Source organism: Pantherophis guttatus, chromosome 1 (assembly GCF_059756535.1).
Source record: "Pantherophis guttatus breed Tessera chromosome 1, ASM5975653v1, whole genome shotgun sequence".
Classification (NCBI taxonomy): Eukaryota; Metazoa; Chordata; class Lepidosauria; order Squamata; family Colubridae; genus Pantherophis; species Pantherophis guttatus.
In genome coordinates, this window is record NC_142063.1 from 46,756,194 (window position 1) to 46,772,371 (window position 16,178).

Here is a 16,178-nt window from a genome sequence, read left to right on the forward strand (position 1 = left end):
CAGTTCCTTGGTGTCCTTCTGAAGATTGGCAAAGATTCTGACTATATGTTTACAGTTAAAAGCACAATCCAGTATTCTTGATAGCGAACTTCTGTTTATGTAAAGGGACTTCTGCACTTTTAATCAGCTTTCCACTTCCTGGAAAGGTTGCCCCACAATAGGCTGGTAGGAAAAAGTTACCTGCTTGTAGCTTTTTATTCTTCAGTAATGTATGTTTTGTTTTGTTTTTTAAACTATTTCTTCAAATTTATATAACCACTCACTCATATATGACTGTGTGTGCGTGTGTAAGTCTTGATTAGTGCAGTTAATTAATCTCACAAAATGGCTGCATTGTTCAAATTTGCACTATTCAAAGTGATATGTTTATGGAAAATAGGGTAATTGGTTCCAGCTCGATGGAAATAGGCAATTAAGTTTTTGTATGTTTATTAATGAAGTGCTTTATGACAGTATAAGAGGACAAATCCATATCCAAAGTATATCTGCAATCTCCTGTATTCTGCTGCAGTTCTTCAAAATAAGCCTCTTCTTTTTTGAGTTTTCCTCAAATGGAACCTTCCATTTTGCACAAGCAACAATTAGTGTTTAAAATCCCAATGTTGCACTAACTGAATTTTGGCTCGCTTTAAACACTACCTGATACCAATTTATAAATTGCACTAAATTGAAGTAGACAAACATGTCTGAGTTAGGCACTTTTTGATTCATGAATGGCTCACTCTAAGAATTAGTGTAGCATGATATACATAAACATAGTTGAACAACAAAAGATAAATACAGTAGCTAACTTTGTTTTTATAGAGCTAATGAGTTGGAGCTGTAAGTACCTGTGAAATAAATTATTGTTTAAGTATTTTTGAGCACTAAATAAGGAAGCAGGAAGTAAAAAGCGAATAGAACTGTATGACAGAAAAATTATGTGGAGACATCATTCGTCTGTTTGATCTAGGAAGATCAGTTTCTTTTACATCTGTCACATTTTTGCTCCCATTCTTCCAATCTCAAAGCATGAACATTATTACTTAAAATGTAAATTGCCATGTAATGAGTTATTCTGTTAATTGTAGCAGTAGCTGTCAACTGGCAGATCACTCATAATTCAGAAGGATATTACAAATAATCTACAGTGGAAAATCTCAGAAGATACTGATCCTCTTCATTCAAAGTCTTAAGATATTAGAGGCATTTTTTATTTTAAAACTTTTTTAAAAAATGAAATACGGGGATTTTGCAGTCAGCATGTTAAAATCACATTTGCTATGGCATCCTAGACCTCATGTTGCTGACCTTAGCTAATGTGGCGATCCATACGGTAGATAATTTTCAGTTACATTATTGTAGTCCACCTAATGGAACAGATTGGGAACAGGCTTGGAATCAATGCAGTAATTCTTAAGCGGGCCTGGTAAGCAGACCCATATATTTTATCTATTTGTCGTCATAATTCATATATAACTTGAAAGAATCCATTTTCTTACATAAAAGAAGTGGAAAAGGGAAAAACCTCTCACCATTCACTCACCTTGCTTCACTGCATTTGATTGTATTAAAGTGCTTTCCTAATCCAGGTCATTTGCCATTATTTGAAGTGCAAATCCAGTCATAGTATCTTAGAATTGCAGGCCATTTAAACCATCAAGTTTACCCCCAGCTCATTATAAGTGTATGAATTAAAGTCACCCAAACAGATGGCTCTCTGGCTTCTGGTGGAATATATCCAGTGAAGAGCTTCTTACAGTCTCCGCAGTTAATTGGTCTTATAGTTAGGAAGCTTTTTCTAATGCTTCAGTTGAAATCTCTCTCCCTGTCATTTCAATCCATTATTGTGCACCTTGAATAGAGGAGGAGCAGGTCTTGATTTTCCATGTGAACTTTTCAGGTATTTGAAGTATTGTCATTTCCTCAAAGCTAAATCTTTCTGATCCCTTCATCTCCTTCATAGGAATTTCGGGACTCCTCTTCTTCTTCACACTTATTCCAGGGTTTTTTTATATCTTGGTGCTCAGAATTGGGCACAGTATTCAAGACCAATACAGCATTTATTGATTAGATTATATCCTACCCTTACTTTTCACGTCCCAAGGTTTGAGTACATAATGCACACTCCTCCTGTTTTCTCCACAATAACAACCCTGTGAGGTGGGTTGGGTTGGGTTGAGAAAGAGAAACCGGCCCCATGCCACCTAGCCAACTTTAATGCTATGACTCACTGTCTCCTAATTTCTTTTTCATAATTATTACTAAACTAGAAATGCCTGTCCACTATCTATATGTTTCATTTTTCTTTCTTATGTGAAAAGCTTTGTCGTTCTCTATTAACTGATAACAAATAAACAAAAAGGAAGGAAAATAACTTCCATGTAATATGAATTTCTTTTAATTGTGTCACTCATATCTATCATGAAATTATTGTATTTATTAGCGAGTTTTTTTCAGTCAGTATTTTACAGAACGCATACTTTCATGAATTGTAGAAATAATTTTCAGAGATGCTACTTTATATAGTATATGTTTGCAACTAATATTTATTTATTTATTATATGTATATGTTTTCACTACCCAAGTGACTCTGAGTTTATATGTTTCTACAGTGAATTATGTGAATACAGTGAATACAATATATGTATTTACAATTAATTATGAGATTCAAGCACTTGATCTTATCTGAGAAGATACATTTAATAATTATTTCAAAGTGGAAGTATTAGCCAAAATTCTTCCACTTGTTGTGGAAGAATTGCTTGTTTAATACAGTAGATACAGACACTGATAACAAATCTACATATGTATCTCTATCTTGTAGCTCTACTGACAAAATTATGTGTGGCCTTGCATACAGTATGTATATGTGGTTTACTTAGTTTTGCCTTTGTTTAGTATGTAAGCTCATCTACTACAGCTTAATGTTATATATTGTTCAGACCACTAGATTTACTCAACAGATGACTATTAAAAATTTTGGGTTTGCTCAATATGCAATTCAAACGTTTTATCTAAATTTTTAGGGTTCTATATATTTATGAGAATCCCAACTTGGACTAACTACAGCTGTCCCCCAAACAAAATATGCCCAAGTAAAACAAATTAATATAAGCAAAAGAATATTTTTCTTTCTACCCTGACATCAACTAGGAGACAAACTCTGCATCAAGTGGAAGATCGAACAGGTTCCTGACCAACCTGCTGACAACTTTGCCATCCAAAAGGTAGAGGAGGGAACTAGAGGGACAGCTATACTGGACCTGGTTCTAACTAATAGAGAAGAAGTGAAAGAGGGAGTTGTTGCTGGAACTTTGGAGGAGAATGACCATGTCGTATTGGAATTCAGTATCTTTTGTCTAGTCTCGTGACATGATAGCAGTGTTCCAATATCTGAGGGGTTGCCACACAGAAGAAAAGGTCAACCTATTTTCCAAACCACCAGAAGACAAGACAAGAAACAATGGATTGAAACTAATCAGGGAGAGAAGCAACCTAGAACTAAGAATAAATTTTCTAACAGTGAGAATAATTAACTAGTGGAACAGCGTGTCCCCAGAAACTGGATTGTCCATCACGAGGCTTTTAAGAAGAGATTGGACAGCTACTTGTCTGGAACGTTATAAGGTCCTCTGCTTGTGCAGGGTGTTGGACTAGAAGATCTCCATGGTCCCTTTCACCTCTGTTCTGTTATTTTCTGAATCTCCCTCAGCCCCTGCCAGTGTTTTCCATTAACATACACAAATTTGCCAGATACTCAGATGGACATGCATTCCCATATGCTGTTCTACATAAATATGTATATGCACATTGAATCTTACCCTTAGTATGCAAAAGAGCTTAATTTCTGTCATCAGCTTACTTTTCCCACACAAGTTACAGAATCATTGCACCAGTCAGCTTCTTGAAATAGACATGCAAAAACCTTTTATAAATCTATAATTTCATTCTATGGCATACTAGTTAGGTAAACTAATCCAGCCTTTTTTTAGGACTTTTAGCAATGGCAGCAGCTTGCTGCTATACCAGGAAAATAAACTATGACTTAAAGCCAACTATGTGGCTGCAATTTTTAGTTTTGTACAGAACAGAAGGGATAAAAGCCTTGAAAGTATGATAGTTTGTAGCCCTTGGAAGTATGATAGGTTGCAGTTCACATAAGCTTCATTGAACACCTGGACTTTAAATGTTGACATTTGGTGGAGCTAGTTTCTGTTTTCTACTTCTGATAATTGCAGAGATGTGTTTTAAAGCATGTATGAATCAGTCCTCATGCAGCTGAGTTGTGTAGGTGGAAGTAACTACATTGAGGGAAATGTTATGATTTGAACAGAAATAGAACTTAGGTCAATAAGCAAATAGGCCTTTTAGCATAGGAACATAAAATATCAGCAAAGCAAATTACATGCACACATCATTTTTATTATAGCATAATCTCTCTGAATTGTGATTTATAAGCATCCCCAAGTATAAAAATCAGTTTGCAGCTTAGCAAGATAGGGCTGCAGGGGACAAAAATGAATTCTTTGTAATTATATACCTTGAATTGATAAAATTTTGTCACTAAACAAAAACTGGGATTATTTTCAGGACTAAACCTGAAGATTTCAATTTCCAGACCCTATAAATATCCATAAATGTGATTAATATACAGTAATACAGTCACATCATGATCTTCATGAGATAGACCATTTTAATCGTAGTAGTCAGACGAGCAGTCAAAGGAAACAGCTACCAGTATTTGCCAATTATTACCAGCTGAAAAAAAAGGAAAAGCAGAGAAAAAGAAGCATTAAGTAAGCACCTGGTACCTATTCCTTAAATGTATAGCAATTATTTTGCCCTGCCCTCTTTTGTTTACTGGATGGTGTGATTATTGGATACATTGGTCCTAATTTCTGTCAAAATCTGTTTGCAGGAATGTAGACCAAGGTAAACCAAGAGACATTTGCTGAAAAATCCTTTCCACTTGAGTGGCAACAAAATGCCTTCTTGTACACTCAGAGTTGTACACTATATTTATTATTATTTTATTTATTAAATTTATATGCTGCCCAACTCACTGTCGCATGATTGTGTACAGCATAGTTCTCAAACTATTAAAAATGCAATTTAGTCTTTTCTTAGGATTTTTAAATTTGGAAAAAAACCTACAATCGATCCCATTCGTAAAACCAAATATCCTATCATTTGCAAATATTTATTTCCTATTGGATGGCAGTCCTTCTGTAATGTCAGAATTAATTAATATTTTCTGCAACCTGTTTCTCACTAGTTCGTTCTCAGTCATCTCACTTCCATCCTCCATGGAATTGAAGCATTCAAGGTTCCTAATTCACTTCACTCTTGCCCTCAACCGGTTCTCAGAGTAGCTATTGAAAACCCATGTGAATTTTCAAATACTAATTCATTTTCAGATGCTTCTAACAGTAAGAGCTTATCCTCATGTTCAGTTTACTGAGGAAGAAAATCAGTTTACTATTTTTGAGGGACACATCATCATGATGTCCATCTAACAGAGCCTTGGTACTACAGTGGTTTAAAGCACCCTGTTATTAACACAGCTGCCTGCAATTTACTGCTGGTTCGAATCTCTCCAAGGCTCAAGGTTGACTCAGCCTTCCATCCTTTCTAAGGTAGGTTAAATGAGGACCCAGTTTGTGGGGGCAATAAGCTGACTTTGTATAAATATACAAAAGTATGAAGGCTATTGCTTATTGCTTAACGCACTGTAAGCCGCCCTGAGTCTCCGGAGAAGGGCGGCATATAAATCAAATTAAATAAATAAATAAAATAAAATAATGTTCTGTGTGCTACTAAGGCAGCTTAAAGCCAACTTATTTATTCCAATTTGCAAGTTACACTTTCCTTCTTCCAAAAAAGAAAAGATGAACTTAGAGGTGACACATTCAGGAACAGCCATTTCTCAGCTGCATCCCATATTTATTATGAGGCACTTTGCCTTCCCCCACCAGGAGGAAAATTGGTTTCATAAAGGGGAAAAAAAGAAATAACATTCCAAATATACAATAGCATTGAAAACTCTGGTTTGAGCTTTGTGATTTTGTATCTCCAACCAGTATCCCAAGGCAGCTTTCTTTTAAGGGAGAATTGTTTGACATCTTGTTGTGCCATATCTGTCATCGGACGTTGGCGATCATGTTGGCGATCCTATTTTTATCAACAGACGCACGAAAAAGTGTTGTTGAGTTTTGTCCAAACCAGTCCCTTAGATTTTGAATCCATGATGTTCTTCTGCCTGGACCTCATTTGCCTTCAATCTTTCCTTGGAGGATTAAGTGAAGTATGCCATATTTTTCTGGGTGTTGCGTCAAATGTCCAAAATATTCTAACTTTCGCTTTTTTATGGATTTGAGGATTTTCCTTGGCTTTCCCAGGTGGCTTATCAAACATTGTTTGACATAGGCTTATGAATCTCCTATTTCTCTGTCAATGTGTTGCTTTCCTAGAAGATTGATAGTCCTATGAAACAATTTCGGCCAAGTCGAAATCCTCTAGATTACTGCTGGTGAGAATTCTAATCCGATCGGACTGTGCAGTAACTGGTCAACCTTTAGATGGCAGCATGTAAGATATAGAAGTTATATAATAGAAGTGTAAGGTAAATAATAAAAATTAAGATTAAATTAGTGCGTGTGCTGCACTGGCTCCCAGTGGTCTTCCGGGTGCGCTTCAAGGTGTTGGTTATCACCTTTAAAGCGCTCCATGGCATAGGACCTAGTTATCTTCTGCCACCGACGGCCTCCCATCGACCTGTGCGCTCCCACAGAGAGGGCCTCCTCGGGGTGCCATCAGCCAAACAATGTAGGCTGGTGACCCCCAGGGGGAGGGCCTTCTCTGTGGGGGCACCTACCCTCTGGAATCAGCTGCCCCCATAGATAAGGAGAATCCAGGACCTCGGTGCCTTCCGCCGTGCCCTTAAAACCTTCTTTTTCCAGCAAGCCGGGCTGGCCTAACACTTTTTAAAATGTTTTTAATTGTCTGTTAATGTTTTTAATTGTCTGTTATTGTTATTAATCATGGGGCCAAATTTATATATATCTTTTTAATTGTATTTTAATGTTTGTAGTTTATGTTTTTACTTGGCTGTTCACCGCCCTGAGTCCTCAGGGAGAAGGGCGGTATACAAATTTAAAAATAAATAAATAAATAAATAAATAATGAACATCAAATTTTTGTCTCTCAAATTCATCCACCTCATCATCCATTCAGCAAAGTGATTGGTAGCTGGTTTTGCCCCTGATCAGTGTCATTTGGTAGAAGGAGAAAGGATGGCAGAGAGTTTGCCAATTTCTGATTTGAAACTACCCCACATTAAATTCTGTCTGGTTTCATTGCTGAGGCACATTACAGGTGATCCTGTGGAGAACAGTGTAATTTAAGTTGCTCTTCTTTTCTCCTGTCACAGTTATAATAGAAAGACATCTACCAGTTGTCAGCAAGCAAAACCCAGCTGACCATTAGATGGAAGCAGAGAGATACAGAACTTTTTGTAGCCCAGATTTGGAAGCCGTAGTATATTCTTGACTAATTTGCTTGATTCCTTTACTTCCTCCTCTCTAATCATTTTAGGTTCAACTGCTTTTGGCTGAAGAAGGAAAGTCTGGGAAGACATTATAGTACAAGAGGTTTGTTTACTTTCCCTGCAGGGTTGTAACATAATGGCATGCTAAAAAAACAGGTACATTTGAAAGATAGATGAATAGGATGGATGAATCCCTTCACATTTTCTGCTTCTATTCTGTTTTAACAACAACCACACATCCGCCCCCCAAAAAATCCCAGATAAATGGTGGAGAAAGAAGGGGTAGCCTGAATGAGATGTCATTAATTATAAAGACTGATCATTCTTAAAGCATTTTCACTTTACAATAGTGTGGTCTGGACTAGCAATTGGAGACCTTATATGGAAATCAAAAAATGATCGACGATACGATGCTGGATAGTGGGCCTCTCAGGTCGATGGCACTCAACATACTACTGAGGAAGCACTGAGGATCTTTCTAAGTACTAATGGTGTTTATGATGTGACTAGATTAAAGCCTTTGGGACATCTAGTTGCTATACAGGAGAAGAAAATCCAAAGCTGCAAAAATAGAATTACAGTAGGAAAGTGAACCTAATTACAAACACACAAAAGCTCAACATAGTAAGATTAAATGAAACAACTACAAATTAGCAATCTTAGGCATCAGCAAATTGAGATGGACTGGGATGAGATACTTTCAGTCAGAAGATCAAATTGTTTTATTACTGAAGACAAAAACAGAAGAAACATTATTGCTTTTAAAATTAGAAGGGTATATAGCAAGTCCTGACCTTCATTGATAGAGAACCAGAGGAATTATGAAATGGATTTAAAGACGTCGTTAAGGATGAATGTGAAAAGAGACTGATGAAAAGGAAGAAAAAGAAAGCAAACAAGATGGAAATTGCCAAGAAGAGAACACAAGAAAGACAAATATCTCAGACAGCAACTTAACAAAGAATTTCAGAGAATTATTAGAAGAGACAAGAAGCAGTATTACAACAACATCTATAAATAATTATAGATTTTAAAATGCCAGTTAGGACTGAATGACAAGTTTTTACAATTTGTTTATTGACAAGAGATACTAGGGAAGATACTGTTATTTATAATATCTGGAAAACAGAGGGTGTCATTTCTTTTATCTTTTTTTTTCTTTTACTCTACAGTGGGGGGTTTTTTTGTTGGCTTTTTTTTTTTTTTTTTTTTGCTTTTTAATTTTTCTTAATTTAAAAAAAAAATCTTTGTATTTCTAATCTTTAATAAAATTATTACAAAGAAAATAAAAAAGCAAAATAGGAAAAGCATTGACACCTTTGAGTTTTGCTTTTGAGTATACCATGGCAGCCAAGAAATCAAACCACTGAATCATCAAATAAATCAACCCAGTTCTCACTTGAGGCACAAATGACACTTCAGACACATCAAGCAAAAATCCAGCTCTGTGGAAAAGAATCTAATGATGGGAAAGGTGGAAAGAAAGAGAAGAAGAAGACAACCAGCAACATGGATAGACTCAATTACAGTGTGATGAGTACACTATTGGGAAAACTTAAAAGAATAGGTTAGGGATACATCCTCATGGAGAAGATCTAGCTATGTGGTTGTTAGGAATCAAAAACAACTTGATGGCACAAACAAACCATGTGAAAAAGGCCATCTTCTATCTTTAAGGAACATTACAGGTCTATTCCACCCATAATTCATCACAACAAAAGCAAAAGATGAGAATGAAGAGTAGGCATGACTTCTCATGGCTCTTTTTTTAAGTCACGTAACCAGTAGGATGGGAAAAAAGAAGGACCTTTCCTGATGGCTTTCCCATTGCTTACAGGTAGCCAACAGGAAAGGTTGCGAATCACAATTGTGACCGTGAAACGCTGCAACCATTATAAACAGGAACTGGTTACCAAACACCCAGATCACGATCATGTCATCACAGGGTTGCCGGGATGGCTAAATTATGAAAACTGATCCTCACCACTGCTCATTTAGAGCTGTCATAACTTTGAACTGCATTTAACCACATGTGCAGTTATCCCCTGGCCTCAAAATTTCACTTAACCAAGGATTGGAGTGGAAGCCTTAGAATGACACGTAGTCTCAACATTTTGCCTCCATACATTCTCTTTGCTGTCGCCTGATTAGGTCTTTCAGGTCTTTCTAAACTGACACTTGATTTGACATGAGTAGAAATTTTAGCTGAATAGGAATTCATGTGGTGTGTGTTGGGTGGGGGAGAGAGAGAAGCATTCTGGAAGCATGTTAATTTTATTTGAAGTTGTAGATAGGTTTCTGAAGTAGATTTTCATTTTCCTTCAAGCAATCACTTTTCTCCTAGGAATGCCCAAAATTGTCTTGATTTATTTCCCACATTCATTACCCTTTTGGAGCAGGAGAAAGTTCAATAAGCAACAACATTAAGGTTGACATTTTAAAACTCGTGTTACCAAGCTAAAGAGCATTTCCCCTCCGAAACAAATGTTGCTTCTTACTAATAAGGGAACAGCAATTCACTGCCTTGGAGATTCGTTGGGGGGGGGGAAGTGCGGGGAGAGGAATGGAAAATTAACCATCCCATGCGTTTACACAGCTGAATGTATGCAGTGTACTAGAGGCTGCATTGTAGATAAAAAGGCAAGAATAGGCATGCTAAGTAAACAGAAGAGCATAGAGAACACATATGTTGTGTGCAAACAATATTCTGTCTGCTTCAATGGATTCAATGGACAATAGAGCCATATATAATTCTGGTTTGACTGGGCAGACTCTTAGCTACAATGATTCAAAGCAGAGGTTGCTGTACTTACCTGCAGCTCAGCAAACAGCTATTTAGAAGGGTTTGTTGAAGGCTATTGTGTTGAAGAAGCTTCCCCACATGTTTTCCTAGCAGCCCACCAAAGAATGGGTCGTCTGTTTACCCGGGAGATTTTGCTGCTGTGAAAGGGAATACCTAGGAGCTGGTTTGGCAAGCAGCAAGGGAGCTTAGTTTTGAATTGTGAAAGGATAGCTGGAGGACAAGGATTACTGTTCTGTTCAAGGTCTGGAAGGATAAGGGATGTGTAGTATTATTGAGCCAAAAGTAGCCTGCTGTAAAAGGTTAGATCCTTGTTTTTGGCAGACATAAAAGGGAAACCTTTAAAGTTATGGTTTGAAACATTTCCATTTTTATGTGAATATGTGTCTTCCTGTTTATGCCTCCACATGAACTGGTATTTGGAGGTAAGGGAGTATACATGTCTACCTAAAGCTCCTTAAAGTTTTTTTTTTTTTGAATACTGCTTTGTATTTATGATCATAAGTGATATGTAAAGTTGAAAACATTAGAAGTGTAAGTCAGGATTATGACTTTTAACATAAATGATATGTGGGATTAACATGGAGTCTTGAAGATTACAAATCAGCCATTCCAAACCTCTAATGAATTATTAAGAATGGCAAGTTAAAAGAATGCAGCATTTGATTATTTTAAATCACCATGTGAGTTACCCTTAGAATTATAGAATCATAGGGTTGGAAGGGATCTTGCAGGCCTGTTAGTCCAAATTGCTGCTTGAGCAGGAGACCTTATACCGAATGATTATCTAATCTCTTCTTGAAAATCTCCAGCAATGGAGCATCCACAATTTCAGGAGGCAAGCCATTCAACTGATGAACTGTTCTCACTGTCATAAAATTTCTTACAAGATCATCTGTGTCTCTTTCAAGCCTTTGACAACCAGGAAGTGTGATCACAAGGACCAATCTAAATTAGAACCATGCCCCATCCTTATTCTTTACAGAGCAGATGTTGATAGTTGTTTCATGGTTGAAGTCCAAAATATCTCGAGGACCTCTAGGTTCTCCGTCCCTATAATAGCCTGTAGCCATTGATTGCAAACTGTTTATCACCAAGAACTGCCCTTAACTTTTGGTAGGGGTGAGGACTATATTGTATTAGACAAACATGCAAAATCATGTTTTCTTGGGGGATACTTTTGAGATTTTCCTTTCTTTTATAAAAAAAACAGTGCAACGTTTGTTTTAGACTTACATTGCAGTGTGCATGTTTTCTGCACAGCAACAAGAAGCTGTGTCATTGTTTAGTGCTCAGTTCAGAGCAGCAAATGGGAGCTGTACAAAAGGAAACTGGAGCCTCAAATTGCCATAATTGGTTTTCAGGCTGAACCAAAACAAATTAATTTCTGTTTCTGCAACAGAGCTTTCTATTTCCCAATACATTCCATTGCACACAAAGTTCAAGAGATTCATTACACCCCGTTGATATAAACATGAGGCATGATTGTGAATGGAGTAGTGCAGAATTCCTACAAGATTTCAATCGGATGAAGAAAACACATATCTAATTTGATCATATGACTGCCCTGTTCACACAGTTTGCAGGCACATTGGGACAGTCATGGAAGAAGAGTATGTGAAGAGTACTTTCCTACTGTGACCTTGTGACTGTTGTAACTGCCAACCTGTAATGTACTTAATGTCTAGTTTCATACATTCTTCCTAAGAAATACTTTATTGTAGTTTGTAATGATTTCCTACTGCTTCATTTCCCCCCAAGATGAGGTTTGCCCTGACCCTATTGGCATTTAGGAAATCCTCAAAATATGGCTTTTGACAGGCTTGAGGGTCCCAGGGAAATAGGGACCCTGCAAGATGGTTATATTGTGTGTAGCATGCTGGTCTATTTCCCGCAATCTTATACAGTGGTACCTTGGTACTCAACTGCTTTGAAACTCATCAAATTTGGTACACAACACATTTTGACATGAAAATTTTGTCCCAGTACTCATCATTTGTTTAGTACTCAACACACAAGCTAGAACTTGTCAATGTGACTCACTACATTATTGCTTATAGGGAAAATTTGTTTGGTACTCATCATTTTTGGTACTTGTCGTGCCTCCTGGAACCAATTAAGGATGAGAACTGAAGTACCACTGCATTTGTGTTTAAATTGTGTTTAATTTGTTGTTTTATATTTGTTTTAATTTATTTTAATTGTTATTTGTACACTGTCCAGAGACACATTTGTGAGATGGGTGGATGTATAAATATGATAAACAAATAAGAAAACTAAAAATCTTTACAGAGAGTTACTTTTCTTTAAACCAGAAACACCCAACCAGAAGATTTTGTCACTGTAAATTTACAATAAAAATAGTGTTAGTACTATTTTTAGTTAGTACTACAATAGTTAGTACCGGCTTTGGTTTCTTGTCTGGATCACTCCTGAAAGGCTGATATCAGACTTGCAAGTTTGAAAATACTTCTCCCATCCTTGCCTTTATTTTCTAGACAGGTAGGAAGAGTTTCCTCTGGGATGCTTTCCCTGCCCCCATTCCTTATTGTGGGCTGAGATTTTTTTTTCTGACCATTATATAGGCCAGTGATAGCTAACCTTTTCCAGACTGAGTGCCCAAAGCACGTGTGCGCAAATGCATGCACGCCCGAACCCCCAAAATGCAATGTGCGCATAGCCCCTGTGCATGTGCCCCACATACACCACGCATGCACGCACAGCCCTCCGCATGCACCCCTGTGCATGCATATGTGCCCCCGCATGCGCCTTGCCCCCTGCGCATGCACGGCAGAGCCCCAAACACCAGCTGGCCGGTGGGAGGTGCGTGCACATGCGCAGCAGAGCTGAACTGGGGCGACGGCTTGCATGCCGTCAGAGAGGGTGCTGCATGCCACCTCTGGCACACGTGCCATAGGTTCGCCATTATGGATCGAGGATGCAGCTCTTCCAGTTTCTGTGTCTCAAGGTGATTCTCATAGCCTATTACAATATAGTAGTTGGTATGGTAAAAATACGGCAAGTTACTAACTTCACTTATTTGCGAAGTAGATGGGAAATATTTGTGACACTGCAAAAGTAAGCTGTTTCTCCTATCTTTTCTGCCTGTAACTCCTGACCCACTAGAGCTCTTGAAATTGAAATGTTGTAACAGAAAGCCCATTAAACTGTTGGAAGTATTCCTTTTGGACTATATAGTATCATTAACAGTATGCTTAAATATAGAGTAAAGCCAGGAAATACATGAAATATAGAAGATCATGAAATAAATAATAAAAAAACTAATAAAAGCAATAATATAAGAGAGCCAGTTTGGGCTAGTGTTTAAGGCACAAGGCTAGAAACTGGGAGGTCATAAATTCTAGTCCCACCTTAGCCAAGAAAGCTAACTAGGTGACTTTGGGTCCGTCACTCTCTCTTAGCCCAAGTCACCCATAAGAATTTTTTGTGGGGAAAATAGGAGAAGGAAGTTGCATTAGGCATGTTCGCCATCTTGAGTTATTTATAAAAATAATAATAAACATGAAATATAAAATAAATAAATAATTCACATTTCAAGAATTCGAAATGAGTTGCTTATGCTGAAGGGGATCAGATTGGAAATGGTTGCCCTCCTGCTATCTAGCCTTATTGCCGTGGACTTACCAGTTGTATTCGGTATAATTATACTCTTCTTTTTCCTATTAGGATTTGGTTGCGGTTGTTTTTAATGCTACTTCCTTTTTTTCCCTCTAGGCTCTAATTCTTCATCAGCTTGGCCGGTACAGCTTGGCCGAGAAGATCCTTCGGGACGCTGTCCAGGTGAACTCAACAGCCCATGAGGTTTGGAATGGCCTCGGGGTGGTTCTGCAAGCTCAGGGTAATGATGATGCAGCCACGGAATGTTTCCTGACGGCACTGGAGCTTGAAGCCAGTAGCCCTGTTGTCCCTTTCACCATCATCCCTCGAATCCTTTGAAAGGCAGACTGCTCATCCTGCTTCAGCTGAACTTGAGAATGTGAGGACGCCTATGAGCTAATCTTTCCTTCTGACTCCAAGGGGCAGCTCTTCACCCTGAGAGGTAACAAATACAACTGCAGGCAATCTGCTCGTTTCTGTCGGGTGTCAACGCGGGAAAGCAATATAGGATCTAAATCAGTGAAGAAAAATGGGAAAAGAGAAGGAAATAAACACACATGCACACTTTAAGCCACCATGTATGTATTGTCTACATTTTTTGCCACATAGTCATTTCGAAACCTGATGCTTATTGTTCAAATGGATATTGTGCCATATTTTGTTAGGTGACATCAGAGTGTTATGTAAAAACTCTAAATAGAATCAGTGATAGATAATAGATTCAAGTTAAAATTCAGTGGCAGAGCAAGCCTATTTTTAACCAAGCCTGTCAAAGACCTGTTTTCTTCATGGCTTTCAACCTCTCTGGAGCTCAGAATCAAAATGTGAAATTTGCTGTGTTCCATCTTCTATGGTAGTCCAGCCCAGCAAATCAGCTGAAAGGTTATGTTTTGAGTTGTTAATAGCTGTGATGTGTAGCTAATCGTTATTTCTTGTATTTAGAAGAAAGGTTGTGTACAAGAATATTTATATTTTACCAGCGTATGCCTGTTGAAACAAAAAAGAAATGAAAATATTAGTTATTTAAGTTTAACTTTTTTATGTGAATCCAGAGTTTATTTATCAATGGAAATATGTAAAAAAGATGCTAAAAATAGAATATTTACCGACATTCCTTATGAAGTATACACTACCTTGGCTCAATGGAAAGATTATGTTAATAATAAAATGATTTTTGAATGCATATAATGCTTGTCATTTTTATTTGATAGCTGGATGAAAATAATTAGAACTGACTCATGACATGGCCAAATTACGTGCATCTTAGTTGAATTACTATTGTGCATAAGTATATTAAACAATAGTACATTATATATTTATTATGCATTAATGCTAATTAATTGATTAAATCATTAAAGCCAAATACTTTTGATAAAATTCTTAAAGCAGTTGCATTTGGTTCTGTCATGGAATCCTGAAAAAAGATCCATATTTTAATGAATAATAGTGCTAAAGCCACATCTTTGAATCATTTTTATATGTGCACTACCATAATATATACAGTATTCTAATAGTTATATTCTTAATATTGATTAAGTGTTTATTAATTTACTCACTAACTATATTATCACGACATAATGTGTATTTATACATAGTGTACATTTCTCACGTTTTGGGGGGATATTTTGTATCAGCAATATTAATTGGAGTTCTCTCACTGCCTGAAATGTATATGGCAATAGCACTTAGCAATAGCACTTAGACTTATATATTGCTTCACAGTGCTTTACAGCTCTCTCTTAAGCAGTTTACAAAGTCAGCCTATTGCCCCCAACAATCTGGGTCCTTATTTTACCCACCTCGGAAGGATGGAAGGCTGAGTCAACCTTGAGCCCGGTGAGATTCAAGCTGCCAAATTGCAGGCAGCCAATAGTCAGCAGAAGTAGCCTGCAGTACTGCATTCTAACCACCGCGCCACCATAGCTCTATATTTGTTTTGTTCGCATTTATATCCTGCTAGAATCCAGATCTTCCTTTATCAGTGAAGGCTGCCTTTGGCATATCAGCAAAGAATCTTCTAGTCTCAGCTTCCTCCTGCTTCTAGAACAAGAGCCATGAATGCAGAAGGTCTCCCTAAGCATGAACCTGCTGCTTTACAGTTAATGTAGGCCCATGCAGACTAACACTCCATTGATAGACAACCATGTATAAATAGCAACTCCATATTGCTTGAGTCAACTTCAGCCTGTTATCTCACACTGAGACTTTGCAGCCTGCAGGCACCAGGATAAG

The 16,178-nt window shown here is 37.4% G+C and overlaps 1 protein-coding gene across 8 annotated transcripts in view; it reads left to right on the forward strand.

The window, feature by feature from the left end:
- The window catches only part of TTC7B (tetratricopeptide repeat domain 7B), a 117,720-nt gene extending 102,591 nt beyond the window's left edge, over nt 1–15,129 (forward strand). For all 8 annotated transcript variants that reach the window (XM_034418313.3, XM_034418315.3, XM_034418316.3 and 5 more), the window contains one exon: nt 14,064–15,129. In XM_034418313.3, coding sequence (XP_034274204.2) covers nt 14,064–14,285 — 222 coding nt within the window. In that variant the 3' untranslated portion in view covers nt 14,286–15,129. The remainder of the gene's footprint in view (nt 1–14,063) is intronic.
- The last annotated feature ends 1,049 nt before the right edge of the window (nt 15,130–16,178 follow it).